The following is a 20,094-nucleotide window of genomic DNA, read 5'->3' on the forward strand; positions in this document are numbered from 1 at the left end:
TTTTGCACCTTACACAAAAATTAACTCAAAATGGATTAAAGATTTGAATGTAAGACCTGAAACCATAAAACTCCTAGAAGAAAATATAGGCAGTACACTCTTTGACATTGGTCTTAGCCACATCTTTTCGAATACCGTGTCTACTTGGATAAGGGAAACAAAAGAAAAAGTTAACAAATGGGGCTACCTCAGACTAAAAAGCTTCTGCAAAGCAAAGGAAACTATGAACAAAACGGAAAGACAACCCACCAACTGGTAGAAAATATTTGCAAATCATTTATCAGACAAGAGGTTGATCTCCAAAATACATAAAGAACTCAAACAACTCAAGAACAAAAAAAAGACCCCCAAAAACCCGATCAAAAAATGGCCAGAGGATATGAAGAGACATTTTTCCAAGGAAGACATACAGATGGCCAACAGACACATGAAAAGATGCTCAACATCACTAATTATTAGGAAAATGCAAGTCAAAACTACAATGAGATACCACCTTATACCAGCCAGAATGGCTATAATTACTAAGATAAAAAACAAGAAATGTTGGAGAGTTTGTGGAGAAAAGGGAACCCTCATATACTGCTGGTGGGAATGCAAACTGGTGCAGCCACTATAGAAAACAGTATGGAGATTCCTCAATAAACTAAAAATAGAACTACTATATGACCCAGCTATCTCACTACTGGGTATCTACCCAAATAACTTGAAACCAACAATCCAAAGTAACACCTGAAACCCGACGTTCGTTGCAGCACTATTCACAACAGCCAAGACATGGAAACAATCCAAGTGCCCATCGACTGATGATTGGATAAAGAAGACGTGGTGTATATATACAATGGAATACTACTCAGCCATAAAAAAGACAAAATCATCTCATTTGCAACAACATGGATGGATCTAGAGGGTATTATGCTAAGCGAGATAAGCCAGACTGAGAAAGACAAACACCATGTGATTTCACTCATATGTGGAATATAAACAAACACACGGACGAAGAAAACAGTTCAGTGCTTACCAGGGGGAGGGCATGGGGGTGGGCACAGGAAGTGAAGGGGAGCACTTATGTGGTGACAGACAGGAAATAATTTACAACTGAAATTTCACAACGATGTAAACTATTATGAACTCAAAAAAAAAAGAAAAACAAATTCTCTCTCTCTCTCTATATATATCTATATATGTATGTATGTTTGCTTATTTATTTATTTATACTTAAAATACCTACTTACTCTCTCACCCACAAATTCCACCTCTCTTACTTTAGTTTTAAAAAAATCAAGGATTTATGAGTAAAAATGCTCAAGATGATATTGTCTAGATAATCAATAACTAGTACAACACAAATGCTTGACAATAGGCATTTACTGTGAGAGCCGTGCAATTATGGAAACCCATGTTTTCTAAAATATTTACATGATTAAATGAGGGTGGAACAAGATGGGTAACAAAAGGTGGGTGAACCAAAATGTGAGAAAATAAAAGATTGTTTACATTAAATATGCAAAGAAACTAGAAAGATAACACAATGAGACAGGTTAATTCTATGCGGTAAGATTATCATAATTTTTTAAAATTACATTTCTCTCTTTTCTTTTTTCTGTAAATTATTTTGTATTTGAAAGTAGAAATAGATTACATCTTTCGGGAAAATATTCTGTTTGCAAAGGGGAGGGTTAGTTATGTGAGAGGAGGAGTCATCTCTGCAGAAGCCCAAGTCCACACAGCAGGCCACGGCAGGGGGCAGGCGAAGGGAGGACACGAGGACTCCCTGGCTTGGCCAGCAGAGGCAGGGAGGAGCCCAGGATAACCTGTTCTTTCTTTCCTTCCCTCGCCATCCCCAGCTCTCCAGGGAAATCTGTGCCAGACTTAGAGCTCACTGCTCTGCAGAGTCATGCCAACCCAGGCCCTGCTGCCCCTCCTGCTTCTCTGTGTGCTGCTGCTGCAGGCCCAGGGAGGGGTCCATAAAAGAAGATCCACAAAGAAGGAGATGCAGCGTAGGTGATGGACTGAGGGACAGGGATGGGGAGGAGGCAGGAGGGGCCGTGTCCAGTCTAAGGAGGACCTGGAAATTAGAACCTTTCAGCATATCCTGCGCTGACCACAGCACTGTGACGACTCTAGGTCCTCCCAAACCATGGCCCTCCAGCCCCTTTCCTCAGCTCTGGGAATAGTGATGGGGGAGGGGGACATACGTCTTTTTATTCTCCATTCTGAACATCCAGGGACAAATGGTACACACAATAATGAAAGTTACACGGGGGCTGAGTCAGATGGGAAAACAAAATAACTATTCTTGGATTTATACGTAACCAGTGAACATCCAGAGACGTTTACGGGAGTAGATGTAGAATAAAAGGATGTTGGGAAAGCAAACTTTGGGGTGTTCAGGGTCAATTTAAAGTCATCATCAGAGGGACTAGGATGGTGGCAGTGGAAGGGAAATATTGAAAGTGGTATTTTCTGGGAAGGGGCAGGGGTATTGGAGTGACAGTGAGGAGAGGAAGTAACTTCCTCTTCTTCTCTGGACCCTACAGATTCTGGAGAGTAGAGGGTGGTTTGCAAGATGTCTCAGACTTCATTGAGTTCTCGGGGTCAGAGTGTAGATTCTGCGGCCGTGACTAGTGGGAGACAGGTCCTGGTGCAGGAGGATGGAGAGGGTCCAGGAAGCCCAGGCATTGAGATCTGTTGGGGAGAATGGGGAGAATAGGATTGAAGATACTACCAATCACCAGGATTTGCTGAGGGCCAGAAGGTGAGTTCCCTGAAAAGTCCAAGAATGCCATGAGTGGGGCCTGGGTTCTGGGGTCTCGGAGGAGGCTTTAAGCTTGAGATAGGTGCTCTCTAGGGGCCTGGTTCCACTGACCTTGCTCTTACTCTGTTTCAGAAACACAGCTACCACAAGAAATCAACATCTGTGAGAAACCCGTCGACATACATATGTGCAGACGCCAGTGTGCATATGACAAAGAGTGTCAGGCAAATAACATATGCTGTTCAACCTTCTGCGGGAATATTTGCATGAACATCCTGTGAGTGGGAGAGTGGGCTGGGCTGTGCCTCCTGCTCCGTCAACCCTCTGTCAGAGACTGTGCCTGCGACCAAAGCACAAGGATGTCAACAGGAGTGCACCCCCGCCCCCACTGTCTGAACTACTTGTTCCTGTCAAATAAACCAGAACAAACGCCCAAGGACCTGTGTGTTTTACTCCCAGTGCTTATGATCGTTGAGAACAGAGTGCAGCCCCAGGGTCCCCATGCCTTTCTGGGTCCCTATCTCTGATCTCTCTCCCCTTGTCATGCTTCTCTCCTCTCTCTCCCTTTGGCCCACGCACCCTGGCCAGGCCCCTGGAGGCTCTACCCTTGTTGCTCTGCTTACTGAACCAGTGCTCCCAGGGGGAGAAAGTGCTCATGTGTGGCATCTCCTGATACTAGGAGAACATTTTTTACCCTGGAGTCAGAAGGGCCAAGTTAAACATGAGCTGGGTGGAGGCTAGACCCTGGGGCACAGAGTAGGAGGCCCCCAAGGACTGCATTCATGTTTCCAGCCTTGGCCCACCCCACTCCTTCTCCTTCTGAGGTTCAGATTACTGTCTCTTTACAGTGAAGAAAATGAATCCCAGGAAAGTGAAGTGACATGCCCCAAGGCCAAAACAGACTGAGAGGTCATGATGCAGTTAGAGGAGGATGTTTCCTCTGGACTCCCTGTTTGCTCGATTCTTCTCCGTTACGGTGAGACCGTAGGCATGGAGGTGAGAGTCTATGTTAACCAAGAGACTATGCTAACCTCAAACTTTCTCCACTCTGTCTTCTACCAATATGGCCACTCTTATGATGGAGCCTGGAATGGGCTGCAGGCTCTGAGACTCCACTGCCTTCCATTAACTGAGCGGTCCCTACCTCTCCCAAGTCCTCCTCCTTATGGCCTCATTCTCTACTTTTTAATCCATAGAGCAGCCACGGGTGTGGGAACAGGTGGTTCATGGTGATGCCGCTAAGGATTAATTGGCACAAGGAGGCTATGGATCTTGCCTATGGTCTCATGGTGAGTCAGGGGAAATTAATCACTGATGTACAGACTCCCTACTACTCTGTGCATCACAAGTCCTGTGAAGTGGTCCTGGGACTAGATCCAGGGACTGGGTCCCATGGGGCCAATCGGGACCTGGAGTCAAGTCTGAAGAACTTGGGTAGACAGGCCATGCTGAGGCAGGCGTGCAGCATTAGACTCCAGTCCAGTGCTTCCTGCTGGGCATCGGTGAAGGAGACATCGGAGGAGCAAACCTGCCTCCATCAGGCCAGAGCCTCTGGCCCACCTCAGAAGCATCACAGGGCTCCTGGTGTTGGAGGATCTTCTCCACTTCTGCTAAGAACTGCCCTTGGACAAGGGGGCCTTAGGAAAGAGATCATGATCAACCACCAACACAGACGTCATTGGTGGTAGGTGGTAGTCAGGGAATGCTCTACAAGAGCTCTTACTTGGTTCTTCCTCAGATAGCCTCACTCTCCTAGCCTCTTCCCAGTGCTTAGCCATGCCCCAAATACCCTAAGAGACACTCTTAAGAGAGGCAAAGTTACCTGCCAGGGACCACATAACAAATAACCTCCCATGTCCATGTCCAGTACTCCCTATCATGCGGGTATAACATAGGTACCAGGCTGACCTATTCCTTACCACTGGCATGAACACCGTGGACCATGAATTTTGCTGGAAGCAGTTGCTTTTCTCCCTTGTGAAAACTGATGGCTTCACTCTCTCTGGACACTCCACCATGCCCCAGGGAACTCATAAAGTACACCGAGAATGCTATGGCTGGAAGGAGTGCTTGCCTGAACATCACTGCATGTTCTGTCTTAATGAACAACTGTGTGTCTCCATAATAAGTAGAGTAGAGGAGTGGGGAACCCTGGAAGACCATGCATCACATGGAAGCAGAGGAAGAAGCAAATGCAAATTCTGCCATGATCTGGGACTCCAAAGTGTCAAGTCCCAGAGAATCGCAGATCAGGGCTGGTCTGTTTGTAACCAAACATGTAGCCTCATGGTTGCCACTGCTTTTGCATGCTTTGTTCTCTTCTACTGCTCCAGACCTGTTCCCTTTCTATGCCAAGCAGATAGGAGGACTTTAGAAGTATCCTCCCTATCTCATACAGCATCCTGTTGGTCAGCTCTTCCCTCATTTCCATCATTTGACTGCCTCCAGTGCTCCCGGGTCCATTCAGATGCCTTCACCAGCAAAGTCTGTCCTACTCCACCTCTGGTAGTTGTCTGTGTTCTAAAAAACCCACGATATCTAATTAAGAAACTACAGAAAGTTATCCGGAATGCAGGTGGTAGGTTTAGGTGCTGAGTGCGATATCTACCACCAAGAAATGCCCATCAGCCCAAATATAATTACAATGAGCATGGCAAGTAGCATTCAAGGAAAGTTTTATCCAAAGGAAGTTGCTCCTAAGTAAAAAATTATATCATTAAAATTACATTTTCTAGGAGTACATCCGTCAATTAATATAGTGTCCAGTGTCTTAGCTTGGGAAGGGTCCACTTCCTGAAAATCGTTAGTGAGGGTGTGAGAAGGTTGAAGTAAGAATTTGTGTTAGAGGGCACCAAACGTCTGATTTCAGAGGATATTCTGGATCACTGTTGCTGGGTATATGGTGGATCTTTTTCACATTGATTCAGGTTTTCTTTTATTTACAGAAAGTTTTCTTGGATTGTAGTTTTTAACATTAGTTACTTTTCTTTTCTTTTTTTGGAAAAACTCTTCATATTTATTATATATATTTAGATTTTATTTGCCCGTCTTCTTTATTAATCTTTTTCTCTCTTATTGTTTCTACTTTTTGCATTTCACTTTTGGTCTCCAGGTTTCTTTCATTATTTTTCTCAATGCCTCTTATAGTTTAGTTGAATTTATTCTGTCTTGAGTATCTTGTGACGATCTTTATTTCTAGGATGACTTTTATCTTTTTATTCAATTTTTTAAGTTCTTTTATGCCATTCTAGTATTCTCCCTTTGTAACGTCTTTTCTCTGACAGTTAGAAACCTGGCTCCTATCATCTACCAGTTATTTGCCAATTTGTTCAATCTCGTATACACGTAAAATAGTTTTGGAATTGTTTACCCATACCTGTGAGAAACTAATTTACCAGAGACCTGCTCTCTGAAAAACCGAATGAAAGGGGGCTGCTTGCCAATTACCCACATTAATGTGGCAGTTGAGAAGTAAACTTCTCTTCTGTGAAGCCTATAAGAGTAGCCTCTCAGTTCTAAGGTCATCTAATGGGGAAGCAAGTTGGAAGCTTATGCGCCCAGTAGGATGGGAGCAATATTGGGGTTGTAATAAGGGCAATCAAGTATAGTAGAATGGAGTGGAAAAAAGCCAAAGGCCACTGTTGGTAAATGAGTTTATTTGTCAAGGATTTGCTCCTGCCCAACCTTCAGTGAGAATAGACTGGTGTCCTGGTGAGAGGTTAGGGTTTTATCTGTCTTCAGGAGGTATCCTGCAAGAGGAAAAGTTTAGATGCTTAGAGACTGGGAAACACTTAGAAAAAAGCATTCATTCCCAAGCTTAATATTCCCATCCCCACCAGACCGTGGGACATAAATACAGGAATTGTCCACTTCTGAGTAAGGGGGTTATCAGTTTATTGAACAGAGAAAGGTAGAGATTTGGGGCCTAGCTGAGCCAAAAGTGTTCATGGAAAGGTCTGACCATGAAGGCAATGGTTAGAAATCTGGACAAAATCTAGGAAAAGAGCAAACCATTGAGTAATATAATGACGACAGCACAGGCATTGTTTATACAATAAAAGAAGCAACGTGCCCCAAGCTGGTGTCTTGGTTTATTTGCCAATGAATTGCTTTTCAGGTTTAGAGGACATTGTCCTTTGCCATTTTTGTGCCTAGGATTTGGGGGTACTCAGTCATCTGTTTAGGAATAACAGCATCTGAGAAGAGGGTGACAATTGGTGAAGACACACGCCCTAGCATACATCTCCCAACTCACTTTGTCTCCCAGCAGATATTCCCACAATAAGTCCAGCAGCATGTGTGATTGACGGCAATACATTTAAAGCTTCTAGAACACCTCTTGTTACATTCACGGATCGTTGGCTCTCCCCAGCACTCTTCAGTTAACATATCACCAACTGAAATTCAGATGAGTTGGTAAGAGGCTGACAGGGACCACGCAGAAAAGTGTGGAAAGGGAAGCCCTTCGTAAGCTTAACAGCCCCTCCTAGAACCCCAACCTCAAGTCCCCACCAAGGTATATAGATACCTTATAAGAAAATCTACTTCCTAAGCCTCCCCAAATTCCAGTCATGGCATTTTCACTGACCCCATTGCATCTTCACTAACCTCTTTGCCTTCTCTGCTCCCCAGGTCCTACCAGTGTTGCAGGCCTCTACATCCTACAGGTAGTACTCAGTATACTCCCAGTATTAATGTGCCCTCCTATAAAATCTACATTTATGGCATGGGCATTCTCAGGGCCTAAGATACCCTCTAGCCTCATTACCACAACTGTTTCATAGTATGGGAAGCTAGACGAGGGAGAGTAAGGAACAGATTCTCTCCCTTTTTTTCTCTTCCTTGCTGATCTTGCCTTTAGTAGTTCAGCCTCTCTCCAAATTCTTGTCTTTGTCACTCAATTTTCTTGGACCCCTCCACTGATTTCATTTTCTTATCATATGTCCCCCAACTTTTCCCTACTAGGGACCCATCTCATGTCTATTTTCCATCACTTAACATTCTGAAAAACCTTGTCACTAAAACTAAAGGTATATGTTAAGAAATACCCATTTGATACTCATTAAAGTACACATAGCTAGGACACAGAGCTTCCAGAAGTATGGGAAGATATGACAGCTCTGTATTGGTGCTCCCTGCAAGATAGCCTAACATGGGAAAATATTACATCCTTATAATTTATGGAATGTATATAAAAGTTTACAGATACTCATTGCTACCTTCAAGGGTGGAAGAGGTACCATTAAAGGACCTCAGCTTGAGAATTTCTTGGATCTTTTCATAAAACAGTATCTGATTCTCCAATAGGTGATCCAGAGAAGGCAGATCCTGAGTCAGATGTGCCAGACATGGTACCCCTTCACTTATCCAGAAGCAAGCACAGCCCTATCACCCACTTTGATCCCCAACCCAGCCTCATCACCTACGGCTAGGCCTTTGCTTCATTCCTCCCAGCACAGGCAGTAGCACCATACAGAGGGATGTCATAATTAGAGGTGTCCAAATCTTCATGATGCTGACCATATGTGTCTGAATATATGTTGTTAGGATTTTTTTCCCAGTTGCTGCTAGAATTCAAGAGAGATAAAGAGAGTTGTGAAGCAAGAAGAAGTTCCTATAGAATTTCTTTACACTTTGTCTTCCAGTTATTCTTCCTTGCCCTCCACCTACCCAACAATAGGCATACGCCTAAGCTGAGCATTGGCTTTACTAAAAGGTACCTCTTCATCTTACACTTCATGCCCTCCTTTTGCAGAAAAACATTGTTTAAAAAATGTGTTTCCTTCCCTTGATTGCAAGATAATTCAAACTCAGCTTACAAAATTCTTAAAACATAAAAAAGTACAAAGAAGACAATGAAATATTTCTAGTAATCCCACCCTATTGGTATATGTTATTCTGTCTTTTATATGTGCATATATATAACTATGAATTATTTTTATAAAACTGAAATCATATTTGACTTACCGTTATATATCTTGACTTTTTATTAAAAAATTTGTAGCATGATATTAAAATGGAAGTTTTGACCAAAACCTTGGATAGATCCTAAAGCGAGTTTGTGGGAAAAATCAATTGGTAGGACTTTAAAAAAAGAGAAAGAGAGAGAAAGACGGCCAAAAAGTGGTTAAGGGACTCTTAAAACCCTTGCTTATTTTAAAAGTGGAAAATGGTCAGGAATTTGACACATTTTTTGGAGGAAATTTTTGAGCAGATTTTCTTTAAAGAGTGCTATGCTCCCTTAATTCCAAGTCTCTTAATTCCAAGCCAATAGAAAGGCTTTAAGGATGCCTCCCATAGAGCTCTATACGTGCTCCAACAGTTTATGGAGACACAGTGGGTAGGTGTCTGAGTCACACTTGAAAGGGCAGGAGGCTGTCTGAAGTGACCTATGGCCACAAGGGAGGCTACAGCTTGCACTATGGAATTTGATGGGGCAAAGGATGAAAGAAAGAGCCAGTATGGGTGTGTGCCAGATTCATTCCAGGCAGGTTGCCTGGAAAAGCCATGGGACCTCAGCAGAAGGAAGTAGAAAGGGAGTGGAAAGATGCCTGGGGTCTGAGAAAGGAGTCACAATAGGCCCGCCAGAAAGGAGATGGATTCAACCATAACAAGAGAACCACAGGTGAGAAACTTTCATCAGGTGGTGTTGGGGGGAGACTCAAAGAACCCACGAAACCACCCATGACAGAGTCAACTTTAAGCAATACTAAGCTCAGACAGCACAAATGTACACTACCTGTCAAAAAGAGCTGTCCCTACCCCCTTGTCTCTTCCCCCTCCTCTACCTCCAAAATGGCACTTAGCCAGCTGCAGGTGGAGACGAAAGAGCAAGGAAACTGACCACTCTCTTCCCCAACTGCAAGTTTCTAGGTGTGGGGGAAGTCACAGTTTTAACTCAAGAATAGTGTTTTAACTATTATATGGGCTTAGGCTTTTTATATTCTAAATTTGTGCAGTGTCTAGAAAAGTCAAGTTCTATACCAAAGTTCTCCTATAGGGTCAGGGAAAGAAGTAACTCTTTTGAATAAATTTAAATGAGACAAAGGACAAGCTTTTCAACATATCACCAGTAACAGTCCCCATGAATATTTGCCCAACATAGTAGTTACACATATCATTAATATTTTCCCATTGATCATAAGGCATCTGAAAATTTATAGTTTCTCTTTCTTCAGAAAAAAATGTCACTGGGGACTTTCTTGCAACTAAAATTTGGTTAAACCCATTGTTAGCTTCAGACACACATTTTTAGATCTGGAGGTCCTGGGTAAAGGATACTGCCTATTTCAAATCCTGCATAGCTTTTCCCAGTTTTTTCTCCATTAAGATTGGTTTATTCTGGGGCCGGCCCATGGCCAAGTGGTTGAGTTCATGCGTTCCACTGCAGGTGGCCCAGTGTTTCGTTGGTTCCAATCCTGGCACAGACATGGCACTGCTCGTCGGGCCATGCTGAGGCAGCGTCCCACATGCCACAACTAGAAGGACCCACAACTAAGAATATACAACTATGTACCAGGGGACTTTGGGGAGAAAAAGGAATAAAATAAAATCTTAAAAAAAAAAAAAGATTGGTTTATTCTGCTCAGGATGTCAGCAACATGGTGGAGTAAGCTGTTCCCTTTTCTCTCCTCCTTTTGCACTACAACTAAATGGACATTCACTGACCAACGGAGGAAGTCCACACAGCACAACAAGATGCCTGAGAGACACATGCAGCTATACACCTGAGGATGGAGCGACTGGCCCCCCAGGAAGTGGCAGAGATAGGTGAGCATACCCTGCTCTCCCCAAGTAGCCCTGTGCACCCACACGTATGCTTTCCAGCCTAGCACACAAGTGCCCCGAATGTGGGGACATGCAGCAGGGCAACTGTATGAGGAGGCAGTGGTAACTGTTGCCCACACTCGTGATCTCTATTGCTCTCCCAGTGAGGAGGGGGAGCCCACCACGCCCCTGTGCTGCCTAGGAGCAGCCCTAGCCCTAGTCCCAGTGAGGAATCCCTGCCTGCCAAGCACAGTGGTCCAGCAGACTATAAACAGAGACCACAGCAGATCTACACACTCAGGCAAGCACTCCCCAGGCCTGAGTGAGCACTCACAGTGCTGCTGAGCCCAGAAAGAGACAACGTGTCTGGGCAGCTGTGGGAAGAGGTGTGGCAGCCTTGAACCCACTGGGGTTTACCTTCCTGGTAGGGAGGGGGAGCCCACAGGGGCCCCTGCAGTGCCTAGGAGTGGCCCTAGCCCAGGTCCCAGTGAAGAGGCCCCACCCACCAAGTACAGCAGCACTCTGGACCATAAACAGAGACCACAGCAGATCTACACATTGAGGCAAGCACTCCCCAGGCCCCAAGCAAGCATTCGTAGTGCTGCTGAGCCCTGAAAGAGGGAATGTGTCCGGGTGTCTGTGGGAAAAGACATGGCAGCCTTGAGCCCACTCAGGTTTGCCTTCAGGGAGGGGGAGTCCATATGGCCCCTGAGATGCCAAGGAGTGATCCTAGTCCATGTCTGAGGAAGCCCTGTCCACCAAGCACAGCCCACACAAGTGCCTGAACACATCCCAGGCTGGGGCAAGTACCCTTAATACCCCCACAGCCTCCAGCAGACAGGGTGAGGCCAGAAACTCTGCTCCTGCTACCCACTGGAGTAACAGGTGAAATCTGAATCCTAAGAATACCAGAAATGCCCTGACAAAAGGTTAGTTCATCAAGCACCATGAGAAACTGCAGCAACAATTCAGACCTGAAGGAAAATGACAATTTTCCAGAAACCAACCCTGAAGACACAGAAATTTACAATCTAAATGACAGAGAATTCAAAATAGCCATCATGAGGAAACTCAACAACTTACAAGAAAACAGGGAAAGACAATTCAAGGAGTTCCACAATAAAATGAATCTCTTCACCAAAGAGATTGAAACTATAAAGAAAATCAAGCAGAAATCCTGGATATGAAAAACACAATTAATGAAATAAAAAACCATCTAGAATCATTAGAGATAGAATGGATCTTACGGTGGAAAGAATTAGTCTTCTAGAGGATAAAAATGTAGAAATTCTACAGGTGGAGGAGGCGACAGAACTAAGATTTTAAAAAATAAAGGAACTCTTCAAGAAATATCTAACTAAATTAGGAAAATCAACATAAGATTATAGGTATTCCAGAGGGAGAAGCGAGGGAGAAAGGAGCAGAGAGCTTGTTCAAAGAAATAATTGCAGAGAACTTCCCAAACGTGGGTATGGTTTAGGATTTACAATAAATGAAGCTAATCGAATGCCCAACTTCATCCATGCTAAAAGACCTTCTCCAAGGCATATAATAGTAAAAATGGCAAAAGTTAATGATAAAGAAAAATTTTAAGTGCAACAAGGCAGAAAAAAATAACCTACAAAGGAAACCCTATCAGGCTTTTGGTGAATTTCTCGGGAGAAACCCTACAGGTTAGGAGAGAATGGAATGACACATTCAAAATACTGAAAGACAAAGACTTTCAGCCAAGAATACTCTATCCAGTGAAACTTTCCTTCAGATATGATGGAGAAAAAAACTTTCCAAGATAAACAAAAGCTGAGGGAGTTCATCACCACTAGGCCTCCCCTACAAGAAATAATTAAAGATGCCCTCACACTGGCAACAAAAAAGGCAAAGGTCTACAAAGTTCCGAGCAAGAAGATAAATAGACAGACATGATCAGAATCCTGCAGCTCTCTACAAGACTAGGCAGGCATAGACTCAATTACAGCTTTAAAAAGAAAGGGGAATAAAGCACCAAACGTAATGATAAACACTTCAACTTAGCCACAAACTCACAAAATTAAAAACAGAGCAACTTGTAACAGTAATTACTCAGAAGGGGAGACAAAAAGGAAGGAACCTGCTTAGGTTAATGGAGATAAGTTGCTATGAGGAAATGGTCTATCTCATCTCCAATATCTTTTATACAATCCTCACAGTAACCACTAAACAAAAAATCAGAGCAGAGCCACAAATCACAATAAGAGAGAAAACTGAGAAATCCTCCTCATAAAACCACAAAAATGAAATGGCAGTCAGAAACACAAAGGAAGAGAAATGATGGAAACATAGAACAACCAGAAAACAAGAGATAAAATGGTAGTATTAAGCCCCCAGATATCAATAATTACTCTAAATGTGAATGGACTGAATTCTCCAATCAAAAGACACAGAGTAGCTCGATGGATTAAAAAACAAGACCCAACAATATGCTGCCTCTAGGAAACGCACTCAGCTCCAAAGACAAACATAGACACAGTGAAGGGATGGAAGACAATACTCCAAGCTAATGGCCACCAAAAGAAAGCAGTGTTGCCATACTTTTATCAGATAAAGCAGACTTCAATTTTAAAAAGACAATGAGAGACAAAGAAGTGCAGTATATAATGATAAAAGGGACATTCCACCAAGAGAAGATAACACTTATTAATATATATACACCTAATGCAGGGGCACCAAAGCACATAAAGAAATATTAACAGACCTAAAGGAAGACATTAACAGCAACACAATAATAGTAGGGGACCTCAACACCCCACTCACATCAATGGACAGATCATCCAGACAAAAATGTCAACAAGGAAATAGTAGATTTAAATGAAACACTTGATCAGATGGACTTAATAGATATATACAGAACATTCCATTCAAACACAGCAGAATATACATTCTTCTCAAGTGCACATGGATCATTCTCAAAGATAGACCATATGTTGGGAAACAAGGCAAACTTCAATAAACTTAAGAAGATTGAAATGATCTCAACCATGTTTTCTGACCACAATGCTATGAAGCTATAAATCAACCACAAGAAAAAAACTGGGAAAGTCAGAAATATGTAGAGACTAAACAACATGCTATTGAACAACCATTGGATCATTGAAGAAACCAAAGGGAAAATTAAAAAATACCTGGAGACAAACGAAAATGAAAATACAGCATACCAACTCTTATGGGATTCAGCAAAAGTGGTCATAAGAGGGAAATTCATAGCAATACAGGCCCACCTCAACAAGCAAGAAAAATCTCAAATAAGTAATCTTAAAATGCACCTAACAGAGTAAGAAAAAGAAGAACAAAGAAAGTCCAAAGTCAGCAGAAGGAGAGAAACAATAAAAATCAGAGCAGAAATAAATGAAATAGAGACTTAAAAAACAGTAAAAAGGATTAACGAAATTAAGAGCTGGCTCTTTGAGAAGATAAACAAAATTGACAAGCCCTTAGCCAGATTCACCAAGAAAAAAAGAGAGAAGGCACAAATAAACAAAATTAGAAATGAAAGAGGAGAAATTACAACAGATACTGCAGAAATACAAAGGATTATAAGAGAATTCTATGAAAAACTATATGCCCACAAATTCAATAGTCTAGAAAAAATGGATGAATTCCTAGACTCATACAACCTCCCAAAACTGAATCAAGAAGAAACAGAGAATCTGAACAGACAAATCACAAGTACAGAGATTGAAACAGTAATCAAAAACTTCCCAAAAAACAAAAATCCAGGACCAGATAGCTTCTCTGGAGAATTCTACCAAACATTCAAAGAAGATTTAGTACCTATCCTTCTCTAACTATTCCAAGAAATTGAAGAAGATGGAACTCTTCCTAACACATCCATGAGGCCAACATTACCCTGATACCAAAACCAGACAAGGACATCACAAAGAAGGAAAACTACAGACCAACATCACTGATCAAGTTAGATGCAAAAATCCTCAACAAAATATTGGTAAACTGAATACAGCAATACATTACAAGGATGGTACACCATGATCAAGTGGGATTTATTCCAGGGATGCAGGGATGACTCAACATACACAAATCAATCAATGTGATACACCACATTAACAAATTGAGGAGTAAAAATCACATGATCATCTCAATAGATGCAGAGAAAGTATTTGATAAGATCCAACATCCATTTATGATAAAAATTCTCAATAAAATAGGTATAGAAGGAAAGTACCTCAACATAATAATGGCCATGTACAACAAACCTTCAGCCAACATCATACTTAATGGTGAAAAACTGAAAGCCATCCCTCTGAGAACGGGAACGAGATAAGGGTGCCCTCTCTCACCATTCCTATTCAACAGAGTACTGGAAGTGTCAGCCAGAGCAATTAGTCAAGAAAAATAAATAGAAGGAATCAAAATGGGAACGGAAGAACTGAAATTTTCATTATTTGCAGATGACATGATTCTGTATACAGAAAACCCTAAAGAATCATCAGAAAACTATTAGAAATAATCAACAACTACAGCAAAGTTTCAGGGTACAAAATCAATTTTAAAAAATCAGTTTCATTCCTATACACTAACAATGAACTAACAGAAAGAGAAATCAAGAATACAATCACAACAAATGAAACAAAATACCTAGGAATAAACTTAACCAAAGAGGTGAAAGACCTGTACACTGAAAAATATAAGACATTATTGAAATAAATTGAAGAAGACATAAAGAAATGGAAAGATATTCCACGTTCATGGGTCAGAAGAATAAACATAGTTAAAATGTCCATACCACCTAAAGCAATCTACAGATTCAATGCAATCCCAATCAGAATCCCAATAACATTCTTCACAGAAATAGAACAAAGAATCTAAAAATTTGTATGGGACAACAAAAGACCCCAAATAGCCAAAGCAATCCTGAGAAAAAAAGAACAAAGCTGGAGGCATCACAATCCCTGACTTCAAAACATACTACAAAGCTATAGTAATCAAAACAGCATGATACTGGCACAAAAACAGACAAAGAGACCAATGGATCAGAATTCAAAGCCCAGAAATAAAACCACACATCTACAGACAGTTAATCTTTGACGAAGGAGCCAAGAACATACAATAGAGAAAGGAAAGTCTCTTCCACAAATGGTGTTGAGAAAATTAGACAGCTACATGCAAAAGAATGAAAGTAGACCATTATCTTGCACCTTACACAAAAATTAACTCAAAATGGATTAAAGATTTGAATGTAAGACCTGAAACCATAAAACTCCTAGAAGAAAATATAGGCAGTACACTCTTTGGCATTGGTCTTAGCCACATCTTTTCGAATACCATGTATACTCAGGCAAGGGAAACAGAAGAAAAAGTTAACAAATGGGACTACCTCAGACTAAAAAGCTTCTGCAAAGCAAAGGAAACCATGAACAAAATGGAAAGACAACCCACCAACTGGTAGAAAATATTTGCAAATCATTTGTCAGACAAGGGGTTGATCTCTGAAATATATAAAGAACTCAAACAACTCAACAACAACAACAACAACGACAAAAAAACCCAATCAAAAAATAGGCAGAGGATATGGACAGACATTTTTCCAAGGAAGATACACAGATGGCCAACCAACACATGAAACGATGCTCAACATCACTAATTATTAGGAAAATGCAAGTCAAACCTACAATGAGCTATCACCTTACATCAGTCAGAGTGGTATAATTACCAAGACAAAAAAACAACAAGTGTTGGAGAGGATCTGGAGAAAAGGGAACACTCATACACTGCTGGTGGGAATGCAAACTGGTGCAGCCACTATGGAAAACAGTATAGAGATTTCTCAAAAAATTAAAAATAGAAATACCATACAATCCAGCTATCCCACTACTGGGTATTTATCCAAAGAACTTCAAAACACAAATACATAAAGATACTTGCACCCCTGTGTTCATTGCAACATTATTCACAATAGGCAAGACTTGGAAGCAACCTAGGTGCCCATCAAGGGACAAATGGATAAAGAAGATGTGGTATATATACACAATGGAATACTACTCAGCAATAAGAAATGATGAAATCCAGCCATTTGTGACAACATGGATGGACCTTGAGGGTATTATGCTAAGTGAAATAAGTCAGAGGGAGGAAGTCAAATACTGTATGATCTCACTCATATGTGGAAGATAAAAACAACAACAAACAAACATATGGAGATTGGATTGGTGGTTACCACAGGGGAGGGGGAGAGAGGGGAGAGTGGTAGCGGGGATTAGGCACACGTGTGGTGATGGATTATAGTTAGTTTTGGATTGTGAACATGATGTGATCTGCACAGAGTTCAAGGTATCTTGCGATGTACATCTGAGGTCTATAGAATGTTATAATCCAATGTTACTGCAATAAAAATTTAAAATTTAAAAAATGAAATAATAAAAAAATTAAAAAATAAAGTTCAAAAAAAGTTATTTGGAAATAATTTCAAAGTTACAAGAGTAAGAATAGCACAAAGAGAATCTGTATACCATTTGCTCAGATTCACTTATTTTAAGAATTTACCCCTAATTGCCTCCTCTTTTTTTCTATCTCTCTTTCTCAATCTCACTCTCTCATTTATATATATTTTTTTCTGAACGATTTGAGAGTAGGTAGCATACATCATGGCCCTTATTTACGAATAATACTTCAGTGAGTATTAACAATAGAGACATTTTCTTACATGATCGTAGTACAATTATCAACTTCATTAAATTTAACATTCATAAAATATACTTTTGTCTAATCTACCATCAGTATTCCATTTTACAAATTCACCTGTAATATCCTTTGTCTTTTATGATGTTGAAATTTTTGAAGAATACAGCCAACCTTTTCTTTTAACTGACCATTCCGAATTTTAAGTTTATCTGAAATTCCTTCATGATTAGACTCAAGTTATGCACCTCAGTGGGAATCCTATGTAGGCAATACACAGTATTCTTCTTGGGGTATTACATATGAAGGGACATGGTGTCCACCCATGTCATCTTTCTCTGTCTTGGTTTCTCCCTTTGAACAACAAGGACAATAACTTCTTCCATAGAGGGATAGCATTGGCATGATCTGGGAGCATGACTGGGACAGGGAACTCATTCAACCAAGCCACAAATAAAAGGGTTTGTAGGCTCACACTTTCAATCCCGGGACTCTGACCTCCACCTACCTCTGAAGATGTTCAAGTTAGAAGTGCTGGTATTATTTGGCTGATGGCTCTTCTTGCTGGTCTCTGGGAACCGTAGAGCCCCTGCACAGGGGGCAGGTGATGGCCAGAACAGATTCACAGACTCAGAATGTAATCATTCTAGTTGTTCTAGTTGTGGCAGATCTGTGAGTTCCGCCCCAAGCCATAAGCTGGGTATGTACAGAACATTGTCACTGAATTTCTATTCAAGATGTACTTTCTTTCTCCTTTTTTGCTGCGAGTAACACAGGTAGAAGCGGAACACTGTGTGATTAGAGGAGCCTCTCCTCCCCCAGCACACATGCTTCCTGGAAGGCTGGGGGATTGGAGAGGTGGGGGAGGATCTGCATATCTGTCTGTATATCTATTTTTCTAACATTTGTGTGATGACTTTTGCAAAGTCTCACCCATCTCTATATTAATTTCTCTATTGCTAGCATCAGTCTAACACTACCTTGTCAGCAGTGTCTTGAGGCTTTTGTGCTGAAGAAAAGAGAGAGCTCTGCCAAGAACAGGCTATATAACACAGAGATTTAAAACATAGATTTAACTTGGATTCAAGTCCCAGCTCCCACTTACTTTAGGCAAATCACTAATCCTCTCTGTGCCTCAATTTTCTCATTTGCAAAGTGGGGATAGTAACAGTACTTTCCTCACAGGGTAGTTGTTGGGGCTCCGTGAGTGATTGTTTGTTAAGTACTAAGGGCCAATGTCTGGCATACAGACAGTGCTATGTAAGGTTTGTTAAATAAACAAAGGAAACACTTACCCAATGAAGTGTCAAGAGTCACCTGGTTTAACACCAAATTCACTATGTGTCTGATAAATAAATGAAAAGCAATAGGATTTATTGGAGTATATGAGGAAGCCATTTGGTTTAAAACTAATTCGGCCTGACTTTGTTTTTCCAAAAGGACCTGATGTGGCCTGTTGAATATGCATTGTACATATGCTTTAAACATCCACTATGTCCCAAAGACAAGAATGATGTCCTTAAAGACAGGGGTGTATCTTCCCCCATACTAGCATTTCCTTACTGATAAACATCTCTTCCTAGAAACTAAGGATTAATTACCAACCTGCTGTGCTTGCCTTGTGATCACTGATGTGCTGTGCCAGCAAAGCAATCTTGTGACTTGTAAAAGGGACATTCACATCATTTGTGATGTCTGCTCTTTGTTCCAAGACAGTATATAACCATTCTGTACACTCCACTTCTTTGGTGCCGTTCCTTTCTCAGGAAAAGAAGGCCCCAGGCTATAGTCCTCAGACATAGCTCATAATAAACTCACCCCAATTTTGATTTATAGATTGATTATGGATTATTTGTGTTGACATGCCAGATATTTAACGTGTATTAACTCATACTCTCAACGATCCTATGAGTTTAGGATTATTATTATTCCTATTTTACAGATGCTAAAACTGAGGCACAGAGGAGTTAAGCAACTTATCCAATGTCACACAGCTAGTAAGTGTCAGGTAAAGGATTTAAAAGGAAGTGAGTCGAGAGCCATGTATGCCGGATGGTGAAGCCCTCAGCTTCTCTTGGGACTGGGAGCCATGATACTCCTTGGACCCATCTCCCATCACCAAGATCACTCTCTCCAGGTGCCCTTAAAATACTAGCAGAGGAGCATAATGGGAAGGGGAATTTTAGGGGCCAAGCTGACTGTTGAGAGTTTGGGGTAAGTCCTGCCTGGGGCTTGGAGTAGTCCCAGAGTTGCTTGGCTAGAATGGGAAGGATGGAGAGCAAGAAGGAAGCAAAACCTTATGGATTGCCTGAAAATTTTCTTCTCTAGGTCTGTTTCATTGCTTCTTCCCATTTTATAACATATCCTTGGCCTTGACCTCTTCATAGGGCCCCTCATCGCTTCATCCCATTTACTTCTCTCTATAGGAAAAATGGTTTATTTCCAGAATATTATTTGTTGCTTTTGTACTATTTAAACAGCAGCTCATGCTTAATGTGTAAATCTATGAAAATTACAAAGAAATTTTAAAATCACTACTGATTTTTTCACCTTGTGCTAACATTTTTGTGTATATCCATCCAGTCATATATATGGGACAAAAAAGCTATAATGCATATAGAAAACAAATAGAAAAATGGCAGAAGTCCCTCCTTATCGGTATTTACTTTAAGTATAAATAGATTAAACTCCCCAATCAAAAGGCAGAGATTGGCAGAATAGATAAAAACACATGATCCAACCATAGCCTCTCTATAAGAGCCTCACTTTAGATCCAAACACACAAATAGATTGAAACTGAAAGGATGGAAAAAGATATTCCATGTAAATAGTAACAAAAAGAGAGCCGGGGTGGCTATACTCATATCAGACAAAACAGACCTTGAATCAAAAAAATTTACAAG

At 41.2% G+C, this 20,094-nt stretch overlaps 3 protein-coding genes across 3 annotated transcripts in view; 1 reads left to right on the forward strand and 2 right to left on the reverse strand.

The window, feature by feature from the left end:
* WFDC3 (WAP four-disulfide core domain 3) overlaps positions 1 to 20,094 on the reverse strand; it is a 145,270-nt gene that overhangs the window by 22,955 nt on the left and 102,221 nt on the right. The window lies entirely within an intron of this gene.
* Positions 521 to 3,182, forward strand: WFDC10A (WAP four-disulfide core domain 10A). The gene is made up of 2 exons (XM_070486349.1): positions 521 to 2,002; positions 2,896 to 3,182. The coding sequence occupies exons 1-2, from the start codon at positions 1,895 to 1,897 to the stop codon at positions 3,034 to 3,036; spliced, it is 249 nt and encodes an 82-aa protein (XP_070342450.1). The 5' UTR covers positions 521 to 1,894; the 3' UTR covers positions 3,037 to 3,182.
* Positions 6,483 to 8,278, reverse strand: WFDC11 (WAP four-disulfide core domain 11). The gene is made up of 3 exons (XM_014859848.3): positions 8,182 to 8,278; positions 7,011 to 7,152; positions 6,483 to 6,504 (listed from the first exon to the last, which is right to left on the reverse strand). The coding sequence occupies exons 1-3, from the start codon at positions 8,276 to 8,278 to the stop codon at positions 6,483 to 6,485; spliced, it is 261 nt and encodes an 86-aa protein (XP_014715334.1).

This window comes from Equus asinus, chromosome 15 (assembly GCF_041296235.1).
Source record: "Equus asinus isolate D_3611 breed Donkey chromosome 15, EquAss-T2T_v2, whole genome shotgun sequence".
Taxonomy (NCBI): domain Eukaryota; kingdom Metazoa; phylum Chordata; class Mammalia; order Perissodactyla; family Equidae; genus Equus; species Equus asinus.

What these genes read in the sequence shown, in the direction of transcription:
- WFDC10A (XM_070486349.1), top strand. Translation starts at nt 1,895, where the DNA reads ATGCCAACCCAGGCCCTGCTGCCCCTCCTGCTTCTCTGTGTGCTGCTG. An exon ending in AGAAGGAGATGCAGCGTAGG is followed by an intron (nt 2,003 to 2,895) that starts TGATGGACTGAG and finishes TCAGAAACACAG; the next exon opens with CTACCACAAGAAATCAACAT.
- WFDC11 (XM_014859848.3), bottom strand. Translation starts at nt 8,278, where the DNA reads ATGGTCAGCATCATGAAGATTTGGACACCTCTAATTATGACATCCCTC. An exon ending in AATGAAGCAAAGGCCTAGCC is followed by an intron (nt 7,153 to 8,181) that starts GTAGGTGATGAG and finishes TCTGAATTTCAG; the next exon opens with TTGGTGATATGTTAACTGAA. An exon ending in AATATCTGCTGGGAGACAAA is followed by an intron (nt 6,505 to 7,010) that starts GTGAGTTGGGAG and finishes TTCCTCTTGCAG; the next exon opens with GATACCTCCTGAAGACAGAT.